Here is a 17,691-nt window from a genome sequence, read left to right as displayed (position 1 = left end):
TCAGGAGCCTTAATGGTGCTGAATGACAACAAATGATCATCGTGTTGATCGTTCCGTCAATCCAAATTTCAGAGCGATTCGTTAGGACTGATTGGATTGCTTATGATTTTCCCCTCTGTTGGTGGGTTCGAACGATCTGTTCCAATGGATCTGATTGGACAGTTGGTCGGGAAATTGGATCGTCAATGGGGCACATTTATGTTCTGGTGCTACTTTTGGGATTTGAGCTTTGGTTCATTTTTTGGTCTGTCTAGAGAAGTGTTTCTCAAACCTGTCGGCGTGACCCAGGGCCGGATTTACAACAAGGCACTGTAGGCACATGCCTACAGGCGCCTGATGATTGAAAGGTGGCTCACTCCCCTCGCTGAGCGCCTCCCTCACTCCTTTCCTATGCAGAGTACTGATGAAAGTGTAAATGAGGGGTTACTCATCCTGCTCTTGGCATTCCACTGATAAGATCTCCCTTCAGTCAGGGACACCTCTAGCTACTTAAAGTGAACCTAAAGTCACCCCCAAAAAATGAGATGAACTCACCTGGGGCTTCCCTCAGCCCCCTGCAGATGATCGGTGCCCTTGCAGCTCCGCTCCGATGTCCCAGGACCCGCCGGCGAGCACTTCCGGTTTCGCCGTCACCGGCCGACAGGCATGGGAACGCGAGTGATTGTTCGCGTTCCCAGCCTGTATATCGCCCCCTATGCTGCTATTGCGGCCTCCTGGCAGCATAGGGGGCGATATACAGGCCGGGAAAGCGAACAATCACTCGCGTTCCCATGCCTGTCGGCCGGTGACGGCGAAACCGGAAGTGCTCGCCGGCGGGTCCTGGGACATCAGAGCGGAGCTGCGAGGGCACCGATCGTCTGCAGGTGGCTGAGGGAAGCCCCAGGTGAGTTTATCTCATTTTTTGGGGGTGATTTTAGGTTCACTTTAATATTGAGGTTCCTCTAGCTACCTAATACTTGGGGCACCTCTAGCTACTTATTACTGAGGTTCCTCTAGCTACCTGATACTCGGGGGTACCTCTAGCTACTTATTACTGAGGTTCCTCTAGCTACCTGATACTCGGGGGCACCTCTAGCTACTTATTACTGAGGTTCCTCTAGCTACCTAATACTTGGGGGCACCTCTAGCTACTTATTACTGAGGTTCCTCTAGCTTATTTGGGGGCACCTCTAGCTACTTATTACTGAGGTTCCTCTAGCTACCTGATACTCAGGGGCACCTCTAGCTACTTATTACTGAGGTTCCTCTGGCTACCTAATACTTGGGGGCACCTCTAGCTACTTATTACTGAGGTTCCTCTAGCTTATTTGGGGGCACCTCTAGCTACTTAATTGAGGGTACTTAAGGAGCACCTTAAGCCACTTATGATAGGCAAGGGAAGTAAGGGAGAAGTGACAGCTGGACCAGCAAACACACTAGCGGTGCAGTTTGTAGGTTCAGTGAGGACGAAGTCTAAGGTGCCAGGACATCTGTGCCTATAGGCTTTTGTGAGGTAAATCCGCCCCCCCCCCCCCCCCCCCCCCAAGGGTTTTGCATGCAAGCTCATCTGTACACAGGTGGGGTAGTCAGTGTCGCAGCTACATGGAATCCACCTAGCTGTGCATAGGTGAGGTTGCCTGCAAAACATGCAACGTCACATGCTCTGTCACAAGGACAGGTTTTTGAGAAACTCTGGTCTAGAGTGTTTAAAGCTTAAGGGACACTGTGCCCATTGTGGTATCCAAATATATTCAGCCCCTCTGAATGGTAAAACTCAGATTTAGCTGCAGTTGGACAGTTTAGCTCAGTAAAGCAAAACAAGAAACTACCGGAAGCTGGATACTGTGTCAGCCAAATATCTATAATCAGCTGCTATCTGTGCTGAGTATTTCTTATCAGTAATAACATTGTTATGTGGAATGAATATGTAATTCCTTTCCGATTGCATAAACATGAATGCAATGCCTGTAATACTTGGCATTCTTGCTTTGGCGCATTGTGCCATTGATATCCCTGTTGAGTAAGCAGGAGGCACTGGAAGATTGTCGGCTATAATAGCAGTATGATGTACTGTGAAAAATATTTTTTTTTTATTATTACTTTTACTATATTCTCCATATTACTATTGCTAAATTCTTGCACTGAGAATCACAAAGCAGTAAAGACTGATCCACACAGTGCAATCTTCCCGTTAGATCGAAAGGGTCCATCAAAAATTTCTGGCATGTCCGATCTGCTCCTGATCAAGAAAGGAGTCGACTTTCAGATAAGTATTGCACAAAATCTATCCCATTCTCCATCAGGAGCAGATCGGACATGCCAGGAATTGATCAATTGACCCATCGATCTGACAAGAAAATTGCATTGTCTGTACCAGGCATAAGACAGCGGTCACACACAAGATTCTCACACTTTTTTCTGTGATGCAAAACCGCACATAATTTTGTCCCTATGGGAACTCCCAGTGGAGTGGGGTAATGGGTGTTTTTCTGCTGTGGGCAAAAAAATACTAGGCCAGTTGCTTTTTTCCGCACACTGAGTGCGACTCCTGTTGCCGACAGTCAAGTATGCCAAAAATGCAAAAAAAACCTGTCCATGGAAAATCGCAGTTTTATGCGGTTACAGGTGAGAGCCCTGCCTGTTGGTTTCTTAAATATACTTTACTGCTTTGTTAACTAACACTTGAACTTGGGTAAATGTTCCTACTTATATTATCTGCTTGATTTATATTGATAATTTTTTTGTACAATTACAGAGCAATCGGAGAGTTGTGTCCTGCTGGGCAGTACCGCTGTATATCGTCGACTCATGGATCCTTCTTCCAGCTATAGTAGTTCTGTGTATCACTTTACCAAACCATCAGCGGAGCACAGTGGGAATGAAGAACATAGCATGAGTCGAAAACGCTTTGAAAAATCTGAGTCTGAAGACTCAGGGGTGGAGTTACCTCCGCCATCCCCATTTGGATCTGAAAGCAGTTATAACCCAGAGGAATCTGAGAGTGCAGAGAGCTCTAACCCCGAGGATCAGGAAAGTCTGGAAAGCCCCACCCATGAGGAGTCTCTGAACCATAAAAGCCCCGCCTATGGGAAAACCAATAACACTCAACAATCTCAGGAAGCTGTCACAGTGCGACGCCGCACTTCACAAGCCTCTGGGAGCATTAATATGCATTCGCATGGTGATTTGAACAGGATGGATTATTTTGTGAACAAGCAGCTGGAAAAGGACACTACAGATGTGCCTCACAAGTTAGAGCAGGCGATTATCCGAAGCAGGAGGCAGCGGAGCAGCAGCAGGGAAGCCATTCAGAACAGGGCAGCAAGATGTAACAGGCAATACCCAGGATCCCTGAAAGAACAGCGCAGAGGGAAACCCTTCAGTCATCCAGCAAAGAGCCAAGCTTTCCGGAGTATGGAAAAAGAGGTATGTGACATAGTGGCATTAAGGTGTACAAGAATTACACATATGGATATCAGCAACCTTTTTATCACAGTACTTTACAGGACACATCAAACAGTTAAAATCCCTATGCAATGCACGTAGTGTGACCCCACCCTGTTTATCAGTGGGGCGCACAATATAGCTAATGTGCTCAAGAAAAACCTGTGTAGCTTCTATGCCAGGCATGGGCAAACTTGGCCCTCCAGCTGTTAAGGAACTACAAGTCCCAAAATGCATTGCTGGAGTCTGACAGCCACAGTCATGACTCATAAAGGCAAATGCATTGTGGGACTTGTAGTTCGGTAACAGGTGGAGGGCCGTGTTTGCCCATGCCTGTTCTATGCAGTATCTGACTCCACCAGCAGGTTGTGATACAACTTCCATCTGTAGGTAAAGCAAAAATATTGAATGAATACGCCAAATACATTTTACTTTATCCAGGGCCGGTTCAAGTAACAATTGGGCCCTAGGGCAAAATTAGCCTGGGGGCCCCCCAACAGACACCCCCGACCAAAAAGCGTCATTAGAGGCCCTTTGTTGCAGCCAAATTTCCCTTCTGGGCCCCTGAGCTGGCTGCTGACCCTCCCCCAATCACCTCCCAACTTAACAGACTCTGCAGAGTCCCTGTGGAGCAACAGTTAAGATGGGGAGGGACACCTTGGGGGCCCCTACAGACTCTGGGGCAATTGCCCATTTTTTCCTATGGTAGCTCCGGCCCTGACTTTATCTGCATCTGAAAGTTACACACATACTTGCCACACTATGATTTTACTGTCTTTCCTACATGGTAGCTGCCAACTTGGTGGTGGTGTCAGTACTAACCATAGAAAAGAGAGAATTCACAGCATTTGTTATCTCAGCTGAAATTTTTATGCATTTAATGTTAGCTGGCTTGGATTTCCTCTGTACACATTTAAAGTGGACCTGAACTCTTGCAAAGGACAGAAGGAAAACAGAGAGAAATGCACCCTGTATGTACTTAGAGAGTTTAGCCTGTCTAATTCCCCCTCATTTGTGTCTAATCACAAGTTGTAATTTGATGTCTCCCCTGTGTCATTTGACTGCCATGGCAGATAAACTCATTTGAAAGCACAGGATGTTAACAATATGTCTGCTTCCATGCAAGCGGTAAGTAGAAACCTTGCAGATTTATGGCAGGATTTGTATCGGCTGTAACATGTTTTTCTTTAAGGATTATTATGCTGTTGCTTATCTTTTAGAGCAGAGAGGAAGTTCTGAGTTCAGGTCCACTTTAATGTAAGCATGAACTGGCGTGGTCACAAAAATTTGCACGTTAGTTCTGTACGGGACATGAGCTAAAATTAATTGGAACTTTTAACAAAATCTTTGAAAAAGTCAGGTAAAAATCACCCTAATTAGAATATGTGATATGGCTGCATGCTTGTTGCAGGTGTGTGACTCACACAGCTAAAGATCAGCAGGACAGCCAGGCAACTGGCGTTGTTTTTAATAAACTGAAAATGGCAGTCTCAGTATTCCTCTGATTTCTGGTTATGCTAAGCCCATTGCCAGTTGTGTACCGGCAAACACCCAGAAGATCCACCCTGGGTCACTGTCTCCATGGAATATCTTTGTATTGCTCTTCCTTCAGACACACCTGAAACAAACATTCTGAATAGCGCCAGCACGTCACAATCCTGCGCACGTCACCACCCTTTGGCTACCATGGTAACCAAAGCCCAGCGCAGAGGATGCTGAACGGCTCACGTCATTGCGTATCGCCCGCTTGGTCACCATGGTTACCCGACCAGACGCTGGATGCAGAGGCCGGGATTGGATCTTAGAACTCCGGCCAGCGGCGGTCTGATGTAGCGGTGATCTGGCGGGCGGTAGAACTCGGGCCAGCGGCGGTTTGATGTAGCGGTGATCTGGCGGGCGGTAGAACTCGGGCCAGCGGCGGTTTGATGTGGAGGTGGCAGGCCGGTAAGCACAAGAGAGGTGGCGGGCCGGTAAGCAAGGGAAGGCGGGCCGGATGTGGCCCGCGGGCCGTAGTTTGAGGACCTATGCTCTAGACTAGAGCGTTGTCTGCATGCTTTTTCTAGGTCAGTGGCTTAAAGAGGAACTGTCAAGAAAATCTTAAAATTTAAAACGCATACAAATAATTAGTACATTTCTTCCAGAGTAAAATGTGTCATGCATTACTTTTCACCTATGTTGCTGTCACTTACAGTAAGGGCCGTTTCCACTACTGTGTAAACCGGGCCGAATTCGGAGAGTTTCCCCACAGGCGAACCGCGCTGGGAAACTCTGCCATAGTAAACTATGGCGCAGCCAGCCAAATCGCTAAACTTAGCGATTCGGCCGACATTGCCGTCAGTTTCCGTGCGGGAGGCTGCAAATCTCATAGCCGTGCATGGCACGGCTTCTGGGATTCGTCAGCGTTTCTGCTGACCAGGAAGTGCCACCGCGCGTCTCACAGTCGTGCGCGGTGGACAGTGGAAACGGGCCCTCAGTAGTAGATATCTGACATTACGGACAGGTTTTCGGTTAGTCCATCTCTTCACAGGGGATTCTCAGCAAGGCTTTTATTCTTTATAAAGACATTCCCTGAAAAAGATTTATATCGGTCGGTAATGTCAGATTTCTACTACTTACTGTAAGTGACAGCAACATGGTAGAAAAGTAATTTATGCCTCATTTTACTCTGGAAGAAACGTACTTCTTATTTGTATATGTTTACATGTATTTTAAATTCTAAGGTTTTTGCGACAGAGGTCCTTTAAGTATCAGCATGCTTCATGACAGGTATTCAGAGTCTTTCTTATCTCTGGCAGGATCAGGACCCCCTTGTTCTCCCTGGTGATGGTCTCAACTATCTAGAAAACCTCTGCCAAATGCTGGAGCAAATTGCAGATCTACAGAGAAGGAATCAAATGCTTCATCACGAGAAGAAAGAGATGGAGAAGAAACTTTGCAACCAAGTAAGTGTGTATAATAACAGGTGGCGGGTCATTTCACAGGAAGGTCGCGATCCTTCACCCTTGGTTATATTCATCAGCCTGTCATGCAGTGGCCTGCAGGAGCCTAAAGTAATTGTATAATGCTATGTGTGCAGACAACTGGACCATCACTTAGCCCTGTAACTCGGGGCTGTCTGGCTTTAGAACGGTCACTGCTGTAGCAATTTAGTGTCCTAAAAATGTCCTCTATTACTGATAATGACACGAAAAATAAACTTCCAAATGCTCTGTTTTTGATTTATGTTGGTGAGCAGCCAGAGTTGATGGTTTATGGCTTGCTGTTTTCTACAGGTTCTGTTTCTGGATTCCTGTGTGTGTGGCAGCTCTCGTGACTCTTGTGACTTGGAACAAGACATGGCAGATGGTCACCACCCTGGCACAACGCCTTGGCGACCACAGCACTACAGGAAGAGGTCCAGCTCCCATGCAGGGGTGCTCTTCACGTTGGCTCGACAAACAGGTTAGAGAAGAAGCTCATGCTAAAACCGCTCATGCTGTTCCTGGAAATGGTTTTCCATCCTTTCCAGTAGACTTGTCACTTGTCCTTCACTGCTTGATTGTGGAAGTAATGGGCTTGTGTTTTTTTTTTTTTTAAGGTTCTCTAGAGCTCAAGTTCATACTACAAACTAGTGCAAACTACACTGAGCATTGCTTTTTAGTAGGAGGCCTTTTCGGTCTCTTTTAGTCCCCTATACTATCCTAGTAGTTTTGGGTCACCCCGAGCTGCTTGGGTATTCTGTTGGAGAACATAAGTGATTAGGCAATCCTTGACTGGATTTATCAGGAAAACAACATTTGCTGTGTAGGTTTGTGTGCACCACTACTAAGTTCTTTACCTATTTGCCTTGGCTGTTATGCCATGATGTTCAATGAATCCAGACCATCTTTGCAGAATCACTTATGTCCTCATTGGACTCCAGCCCTAAAGTTTACATGAGGCCCATTATGGGCTGTATGTCTACAAACCTTCTTCTTCTTTCACCGTTGTAAAAGGTTTTCAAAGCTGTGATAAAGATATGTTTGATTAAAAAAAATATTCTGTAGACAACCAATCATATTAGTATATTATAGTATATTTTTAAAGCTACTCTGAAAGAACTTGGAATCTGGTTGCAGTAAGAAACCTTTTCCTGCACTTTCCAAAATACTCATTAGTGATATTGGCTTCTTACAATACATGACGGTTAAGTCTGAGCTACCAGGTGAGCATTGCTCATATAGGAACCATGATAGGAGCTTGCTTTGTCAGCTAGATGAACAATGCTTATTTAATTCACCGCTATTTATTTTTTATGAGCTTGGTGAGCAATGCTGATACTGTAACCATCATAGGAGCCTCCTTTTGTCAGCTAGGTGAACATTGATCATACTAGAACCATCACAGGACTTTTTGATTTCCTTAGCTAGATGAACAATGCTCCTACTATAATTATGACAGGAGAATTATTCCATCAGCTAGATGAACAATACTCATACTGAAACTATGACAGGAGATTCATACCATCAGCTAGATGAACAATGCTCATACTATAACCATGAAAGGAGAATAATTTTCTTCATCTAGATGAACGATGCTCATACTATAACCATGACAGGAGAATCATTCCATCTGTGGGCCAGCCTCTGTCTCATGGCCACATCTCTTCATTTATAAAGTTTCCTGGTGTGTAATAGCCCCTCCTCCCTCCCCTATACACTTCCCTGGTGTCTAATGCCTCCTTTCTCTCCTACACAGTTACCTGGTGTCTGGTTCCCCCCTCCCTCCCCTATACAGTTTCCTGGTCCCTCTCCTATACAGTTCCTTGGTGTTTTGTGCTTTCATCCTTCCTCCCCCATATGGCTTCTATCGTGATCTAAGGTAAAACTTCCCTGGTGGTCTAGAGTGGTTCAAGCATAATGTGTGGGTAAATCGCTTGCAGGCCAAATTTGCTGGCTCTGCGGGCCAAAGTTTGACATGTATGAGCTAGATCAGGCATGGGCAATCTTGGCCCACCAGCTGTTAAGGAACTACAAGTCCCACAATGCATTTGCCTTTATGAGTCATGACTGTAGCTGTAAGACTTCTGCAATGCATTGTGGGACTTGTAGTTCCTTAACAGCTGGAGGGCCAAGTTTGCCCATGCCTCAACTAGATGAATGATGCTTATACTATGACCATGACAGAAAAATAATCAGCTAAATGAATGAAGCCCAAACTGTGAACATTACAGAAGCTTTCTTATGTTGGATAGGTAAAGATGAACAAAGGTGTTGGTGTAACTATAACGGCAGCAGCCATCTTGTTTTTGACTTGTTTGCTTAGAGCAGGGGTGTCAAACTCAAATACAAAATGGGCCGAAACTGAGCTCTGGGTTCAAGTCCCGGGCTGACCTCAATGTCTAGTGGCCACCTCTCTCCCTTATAAAGTTCCCTGGTGTCTAGTGGCCCCCCTCGCTCCCCTATACAGTTCCCTGATGTTTATTGGTCCTTCTCCCCTATACAGTTTCCTAGTGTCTAGTGGCCCCCTCCTTTCCCTATATAGTTCACTGATGTCTAGTGCCCTCCACCCCTTCCCTCTCGTATACAGTTCCCTGGTATCTAGTGCTGTCCCCCTCCCTCTCCTTAATGGCTTCTCTGGTGGTCTAGGGCTTACCCTCCAATATAGCTTTCCTGGTGGTCTAGAGTGGGCCAAACATAATGCAAAGCGGGGAAACCACCTGAGGGCCAAATTTGATGGCTCCAAGGGCCAGATTTGGCCCACGGGCCGGAGTCTGACATGTATGGCTTAGAGGTATAATTAAGGTACAATAATTCTTGAGAGAGAAGGATGGGAGCAGACCTTTCTGACCTCACTCTGAAAATGCTAGTCATTTGGCTGTCATTTTGATTTTAATCCTCTGGCTAAAATTCCTTCTCACTCTCTCACCCGGATCAAGCATGCTGATAAGGGCGTTAGGCAGGGTTCACACTTATCATTGCGAAAAACTAAAAAAAAAAATTTTTTACCGGTGGTTTTAAATTCACGCTCATATGTGAATTTGTGCGCACTTTTTTTTTCTCCAGCTAATGAAAGTCAATGGGAATTTGCATGCGATGTGCAAATTTATGCTGCAAAATGTACGGGTTTTTTTTCAGGCTCGTTAAAACGTAAATGCAATTTTGCTAATTTTAGCTGAAATGTGATTCCCCCCCCCCCCCCCCATTGATTTTAATTGGATGTGCGTTGAACTCGTTTTTGCACATTCGCAATTCGCACATGTACGTAAATCCAACCTTCTTGTGCTGTCAGGAACAGCATGCTTTACCAAAGCTGCTGAGGTCTGACACACACACACTCTTGTATTAGTTTTAAAGTGGACCTGAACTCAGAATGTCCTCTCTGCTCTAAAAGATACACAACAGCATAATAACCTTAAAACAAAAACAAAAACAAAAAAAACATTTTTGTTACAGCTGATACAAATCCCTAAAATAAACTGCACTGTCTCTATTTCCTGCTTCAAGGAAGCAGACATATGGTTAACACCTTGCGCTTTTTGAGCTTATTTGCCATCTCTGCCATAGGCAGTCATGTGACGCAGGAGAGAGATCAAATTACAATTTGTGATTAGACACACATGCGAGGGAATTTGACAGGCTAAACTCTCTAAATACATACAGGGTGCAGTTCTCTCTGTTTTCCTTCTATCCTCTGCTAGAGTTCAGGTGCACTTTAACCATAGCAGCTAATACAAACTATCTGCAAGCTGAATTAGTTTCTCAGAAACCAGTCTGTCCATTCATAAGAAATGTAAAGCATTACTCAAGTCACTTTTTCTCCTAGGTGATCTTTTCGCATATCAATAGGTGAAAAAAGTGATTTTGAAGTGAATGTAAACCTAAATAGAAAACAAAACTGATACTTAGCTATGGAGAGGGTAGGGCCCTGGGTACTATGCATAGGGCCCCCCACTTCTCTCCCGGTCCCCTCATTCCAGCCATGTCACCTCAGTGACATGGCTTACTGATCGGTCGAATACTGCTCTATGGCTTCAGAAGTCTTCGTACTGCGCATGCACAAGCGTGCTCTCTTGCATGCTCGCGCATGTACAGTACACAGCCGCCTGTCTTCAGGAGCACTCAGGCTCCCGAAGACTTCCGCAGCCTCCCGCGGCGGCAGATTGGAACGGCAGTGACGGGGCCGGAACAAGGGGACTGTGACTGGAGCGGGTAGGCTATATAGGACCCAGAGCCTTCCCTCTCCTTAGGGAAGTATCTGTTTGTTTTTGTTTTTTTCTATATGGCGTACATTAGCTTTAATAAAGTCTTCACCATTACCGATCTTTCTACTGCCCAGGATAGCAATGCTGCTTCTGTAGTTTTCTGAAAGTGTTCTTACAGTGCTTGGCTTCCTTGATTCTCTCTCCAAATGCTATTTCAGGATTGTGTCATATGTAAATTTACCTGCAATGCTGCTCAATTGTTACTCACACCTGAAGGCTGCTGTCACTGACTTATACGCTAATAATCTCACGCAGCAGGTGGATCTGCCTCTGCATACCTTAGTGATGCTGCATACTCAGTGGCCAAACTATATAGTATGGGGCCCCCTGCAGGAGGCTGCTGGGAGCATCCCATGAAAACCTAACTACTGAGCAGGCAGGGAGCACTCTGTGGTCACTGAACATTTTAAAGAGGAACTGTAGTAAAAATAACATAATACAATAACTTATTCATTTATAAATTAGTCACCCCCAACCCATTTACATTCTTACATTTATCACAGGTGACAACATCACTAGTCCTGTCGGGTGCAACGCTGTAGAATGTTTGTTTACTGAGTTCTAAAGCCAGTAGAAAATTGTCAGTGTTCTAAGAATGAGAACTATATATATATATATATATATATATATATATATATATATATATATATATATATATATATATATATATATATATATATATATATATATATATATATATTATATTCTGGATAATTTACTGCATTCTACTATATGTCACTGGAGTGTTTCTGAAATTAGACCTCTTTTTTTCATTTACAGAGAATACTCTGAGAGAGAAAGAGAAGATGAACCCCCAGTATGTGAGCGTACCAAACCTCCAGCAAGCCGAAACCCAGAGGACCAACCAGAACTACAAAGTGAGTACAAGCGGCTGCTAATTGACACTCACAAATATTATCAGTATTTCAGGGATCATTTTACCTCCGATAAGCAGAGTTATCAACTGGATGGATCAGACAGAGAATAATCCGGATCACACACCTGAAACAAGCATGCAGCAAATCCAGTCAGATGTCAGTGAAACATCCGATCTACTTGTGTGTTCAGGGTCCATGGCCCAAAGTATTAGAGGCAAGGGATCAGCAGGACAGCCAGGCAACTGGTATGGTTTAAAGTAGACCTGAACTCTTGCACAGGACAGAAGGAAAACCGAGAAATGCACCCTGTATGTATTTAGAGAGTTTAGCCTGTCTAATCCCCCCTCATCTGTGACTAATCACCACTGTAATTTGATCTCTTCACCTGTGTCAGCTCAGGAATCCCCCCTGTCACAGCAAAGCAGCTAATTTGTAAACACAGGATGTTAACCCTGTGTCAGCTTCCATGAAAGCAGGAAGTAGACACACTGCAGATAAATTGCAGGATTTGTATCAGCTGTAACAAATAAATGTTTTTCTGTGAAGGTTATTATGCTGTTGCTTATCTTTTAGAGCAGATAGGAAGTTCTGCATTGTTTCTCAGGGGCCCCTCAACCTGTTTGCATCTTTATTTTAAGATAATGGAAATAAGATAAGGAAGTGGTGGAGGGTGATGGGAGTCTGGAACTCCAGCGCAGAGGTGTCATCCTGGTGTCCCCAATACATATACAAGGACAGTGGGTGACTGAAATATCACTTTATGTGGATTGTCTTGGTTTCAACAATGTAAATAGAGTCTGTTCAGTACAGAGCTGGTGATGTGTATTGTTCTGGTGCCAGAAACAGGAAACAAAGACTCCCAGAGGTTACTATAGAGATGCAAATAAGTGATACTTGTTGACTTGTAAATCCTAATAGTCATGTGGAGAAACCTGCTGCCCCCTAAAAGCTCAGTGCATGGAAATTGCCTGAAGCCCATCATCAATCTGTAAAATACATGTTCTGTACTTTATTCATGAACAATTGGGAGTTAATCATTGAAACTGGAGCCAAGGAATTAAGCAGCTGCTCTGGGCAAAAGGACTAAACGGGTCTCTCCAGCCTGACTGATTCCCCACAACCAATCAGGTGCTGGGAGATCTGTATGGGGTTTGCTGCACATGGCAGTATGTTTGGATTTATAGTAGAGAAATGTTTGTGCCAGCACAGTGGCCTAGTGGTTAGCGCACTTGCCTTGCAGAACTGGTTCCCCGGTTTGAATCCCAGTTACTTTACAGATAGTGATTGTCTGCCATCTGCTGGTGAAGTCTGATATTGCAGCTCAAGCACAAAAACTCAATTATAGTTTAAGGAAGCCTGTATTGTAAAGGTGGCTACTAACGGTTCAATTTCTAGCGAAAAATCGTTCGAGCAATCAGAAATTCTGATCGGAAGTGAAATATTGTAATACATCATTGACTACGCCATCAACGAACCAATCTTTGCTTCCTATTTATCACAACCAACAAGAAAATCCAAATTTTGGTTCGACAAATTCATTCGGGCGACATTTTTTTTCACTCGTTCATAATCGATTGTGTCCACCAATGGAGATTATTTACAACCAATCCGATCCGAATTTCTGATCGCTCGAACGATTTTTCGCTAGAAATTGGACCGTTAGTGGCCAGCTTAAGAAATATGGCTCCCATTGCTTACCCTTTAAATCCATGCTGATGATCTAGTCATTATTCTGATTTTTTTCATCGGTAGTTCCTGTGTCACAGATATAAAACAATTCATATTTATTTCCCGTTAACCAATGCAAATTATTCCAGAATTGTAGAAAAAGGTACTCCACAGGCTTCAATCTTGCGTTTGTAGTTTATTGAGCGTTACACACTACATGTTACGGGTCACCTGACCCTTCCTCAAGAACAAGCATGCATATCAGATGTCTCTGACTGGATTGGCTCATGCTTGTTTCAGGGGTGTGAATTAGACACAACTGATGCATGAGATAAACAGGATAGCCAGGCAACTGTTATGGTTTGAAACAAAATAAATATGGCAGTCCCAATATCCCTTTCACTTCAGATGTCCTTTAAAAGATAACTGAAGCAAGAGGGATATGGAGGCTGCCATATTTATTTCCATTTAATTCCAGTTGCCTGGCAGCCATGCTGATCCTCAGCCTCTAATACTTTCAGCCATAGACCCAGAACAAGCATGCAGCAGGTCAGGTGTTTCTGACATTATTGTCTGATTAGCTGCATGCTTGTTTCTGGTGTGATACAGTTACTACTGCAGCCAAATAGATCAGCAGGGCTGCCAGGCAACTGGCATCGTTTAAAAACGAAAGAAGTATGGCAGGCTCCATATTCTTCTCATTTCATTTGTCATTTAAATGTGATCCAGGTCTATGAGATGAAGTATATTCCATGTGTGCAAAGCATTCCTTATTTTGCTGAAGGAAGTGACAGGTTTACTTTGAAATATCAAACCTTGTATCCTGGTTGTTATGTTGTCATAGTAATTCTAATAGTGATTTCTCTTGCTTTACAGCCAGAAGCATCACAGTGGTTTAAAGTGAAGGATTTACTCTCCAAACTTACAAGGAAGAATTCCCGATCTTCACCTTCTCAAGCGACCCGCAGCAACTACAGGTAATGTAGACAGGAAGATAGACTGACACACAGTATATTCAGTGCGAGTGTAAGTGAATCTGACATGTGGCTTTCTGCCCTGCAGGAATCAGACCATTCTGGAGGAAACACCTCAACACCCTAAAAGGCTGTTCCTGCCCGGATTTGTGATTAGGCCACCCAATCATGGCCGCCAACTTCACTGACGATGCTTTTCTGAAGATAAAGACTTGTGCACTGTGAAAAAAGGACTGGCTGTGGGGTACAAACTCTCAGAGAGAAAGGGCACCTGTATCTGGAAGGACAAATATTGTCCGTGTGGAATCAGTACATACGCTGCAGTATTATTTGGGACATGCACTTGAAGGAGTAGGAGACGCCCAATAGAGTATGCGTGGGAGATCTATATATCTATATCTATCTCTATCCCTACCTTCACAAAAGGAGGACTCACTGTAAGATTCAAGGTGACTACATTAAAGCACTGGGCAACACGTTTCACTGCCCACAGCGGCTTCCTCAGGTCAATATCAGTGTGTTTCGGAGTAGTTCAGGGTCTCGGGCACCTAAAAAGGCCGGGAGGGGACGGTATTTCCCTTCATGCTTGAGTAGTTGCCTTTTATTTTCCCACGCATTACGATATATTACACCACACTGGGCTCCCGGTTTCTTTGTGTTTCCTACCCTTCTTTTCATGTATCTGGGACATGGAACATTCTGCAGCATGGAAAGACATTTTGCAGCCACACACAAGGGCATTACTTTGCTGTCACCCTATGGGTTGGTGGTTGTTTGTGTTGTCTGGCCAGAGGACTTTAGCCAGGACTGTGAGGTTTTACATCACAATATGTGGGGCGCCAAGACTGCCAAGTGTTGAATGTGTATTTTTTATATTTATAGGCATTTTGCTATCTGTACATAGTGTATATACTTAAATTATGCTGCCTATCATATTGTAATTAACATATTCATATTATTTGATATTATTTGTGCTGATATAATTTATTTGTATACAAAGTACTGGAAGGCAATTAAAAAACCTTATAAAAGGGACTTGGAGAATGTCTAATAATGGTGTATACTAAGCTAAACCCTGTTATCCAGGCACATTAGATAAAACCTTTCTAACTTTTTGACATAAGAAAGAGGTTCACCTATAAGACATGTCCCTGCTTTACCCATGCCACACCTCTAATCCTGCCCCCTGCCACCCTATTCACAACCTGGCCACACCTCTAATCGCATCCTGCCACACCTCTAATCACGCTCCTGTCATACCCCTACTTTACAGCCCTGCAACACATGTAATCATGCCCTGGCCACACCCCTAGGCACACCTCTCCACACTGCTAATCACACCCTGGCCACACCTCTAACCATGCCCCCATCTTACCCCTAGCCACTCACCCACCCTACCTCTAACCACGCCCCCTGCCTCACCTCTAATCACACTTTGGACACACTCCTAGTTACATGTATCACAAAGAGGCCATAAGCAAAATCAGTAGCATAGCTAAGGAGCTGCGGGCCCCAATGCAAGTTTTACAATGGGGCCCCCCAAGCACCCTATACATAACAATTGATACGGTGCACCAAAATCTGCCAATGGCAACTACAGTGTCAGAGGTGCAAGTAGGGAATGGGGAACAGTTTGTTAATGATTACCACTATTCAAAATATCTATAGAAGTGACTATTATGAGCACAGGACCAATAGAGAGCTAATACTGTAGTTGAGGGAGGGCCCTTCGGGGCCCCTCTGGCCTAAGGGCCTCGATGCAGTTGCTACCTCTGCACCCCCTATTTCTACGCCCCTGAGCAAAATACATAGATTTATACATTTAAACCACTCTGGTTCTTTGTCATTGTTTTCAGTTTTCCATCATAATAAAGTTTGAAAAGAAGAAATGTATACATTTTTTTAAAGGATTGGGATAAAATTTGGTATCAAACATATTTTCAGTAAAATAAATACATATATTTACATCAGTCCTGAAACAGGGACAAATAAGGTGGTAAAGAGGACAGAGGGATTTGGGTCCCAAAAAGGGACTGTCCCTCCGAATAAGGAACAATTGGGAGCCTTGGCTAAAATAACTCCATTGCAAAACGCGTCAAGCAATAATTAACTCTTGGCGTTCGTATTCCGGATATATAATTCCGAAACCTGAATTAGCCTGAATACCACATTTCAGCACCCAAGCAAGTGGACAGGGCCATGGGCAGGTCATTCACTTGAGCTTCTCGGATTCTTGGAAGGAGGAAGCATCAGAGTCATGTGATGCGCGAGTAAATGAACTCCCCGTGACCCTGTTTACTGACTTGGGTGCTGAAGTGCGGTGTTCGGGTTTTCAAATTCAATATCCCGAATTCGAACACCAACACTATAATCAGAGAGGAGCTACGGATGAATTCCGAATGGGTTTCATTCGAAAATCCATCCAGATAATTAGTGCAGCTGAGCGGGCGGGTGAGCGGGGGTTAACTTACCCAGGCTGCAGTCTTTAATCCATCCCACGCTGCATTCCACTTCGTGGTCACGTGACTACCACTTCTTCCTTCTTCCGGGGAGGAAGTGTGGTAGTCACATGACGCTTCTTGGAACGCAGCGTGGGTCGGATTAAAGAAGAAGGCTACTGGGTGAGTTAACCCCTGCTCACCTGCCCGCTCAGCTCCACTAATTATCTGGAGGAATTCGGAAATCATCTGGAGATCATCTCTGACTCTAACATGTTTTGTAAAGTGAGACGTATTTTACTTAGATCTGTGCTTTACAGTGGACCTACCTATATATTGGTAGTGTACTTGTTCATATGTGTGTTTAAAATGAGGTTTTTATTAAAGGACCACTATTGTGAAAAATCATAAAATCTAAAATATACAGTATGTAAACTCATGCAAATAAGAAGCATGTTTTCTCCTGAGTAAAATGAACTATAAATTACTTTTCTCCTATGTTGCTGTAACTTATTGTAGGTAGTAGAACTGGCAGCCTTTTGACTAGTCGACCCCTAACTAAATGTCAAAATTCTGCCCACCATTATTTTCCAGCACTAACTCTTGTGGATGACGTTCACTAGAGCTCAGTCTCCCGGGGTCCTCTCCATAGCAGCCACCGACCTGGCCAGGTTGGAGGCTGCTGTGGAGGGGACCCTGCGAGACTGGCAGAGTGTATCTGCGGCGAGGGACACATAGGCTTTCAGGGGCTGGAGGAAGCCCACCAGGGAAGAAAATCTGATATATAATTCGCTTCATGCATCTTTTAAGATCCTCAGAGAGATCTGACATGAAGTGCCATGTTGGACTTCCAGGCACCTGTATGAGTGGGTGTGAGAGCAGAACACCAAATTTAAAGGCAGGTCCACACGCTAGATGGATGTCACTTGACGGGCATTAGGACCTGATCCCTTGGGCAACATTGTACACGTTTAGTTAGCCTGCAGGCTAGCGACATGTACTGTTGCAAGGTGGGAGGGCAGAGGGCTGACAGAGCGGAGCAGGTGTGATGTCATGTGGTGAGTGAGGTGAGTAGGGAGAGCAAAGCT

At 44.4% G+C, this 17,691-nt stretch overlaps 1 protein-coding gene across 2 annotated transcripts in view; it reads left to right on the top strand.

Moving 5' to 3' along the window:
- C3H8orf58 (chromosome 3 C8orf58 homolog) overlaps positions 1-16,054 on the top strand; it is a 31,890-nt gene extending 15,836 nt beyond the window's left edge. For both annotated transcript variants that reach the window (XM_068274672.1, XM_068274671.1), the window contains exons 2-7: positions 2,735-3,405; positions 6,219-6,365; positions 6,696-6,864; positions 11,426-11,523; positions 14,068-14,168; positions 14,254-16,054. In XM_068274672.1, the coding sequence (XP_068130773.1) occupies positions 2,735-3,405; positions 6,219-6,365; positions 6,696-6,864; positions 11,426-11,523; positions 14,068-14,168; positions 14,254-14,353 (1,286 nt within the window). In that variant the 3' untranslated portion in view covers positions 14,354-16,054. The remainder of the gene's footprint in view (positions 1-2,734; positions 3,406-6,218; positions 6,366-6,695; positions 6,865-11,425; positions 11,524-14,067; positions 14,169-14,253) is intronic.
- Positions 16,055-17,691: the final 1,637 nt, after the last annotated feature.

This window comes from Hyperolius riggenbachi, chromosome 3, assembly GCF_040937935.1.
Source record: "Hyperolius riggenbachi isolate aHypRig1 chromosome 3, aHypRig1.pri, whole genome shotgun sequence".
In the NCBI taxonomy this organism is placed as follows: Eukaryota; Metazoa; Chordata; class Amphibia; order Anura; family Hyperoliidae; genus Hyperolius; species Hyperolius riggenbachi.
This window is presented reverse-complemented; position numbering and strand designations above follow the sequence as displayed.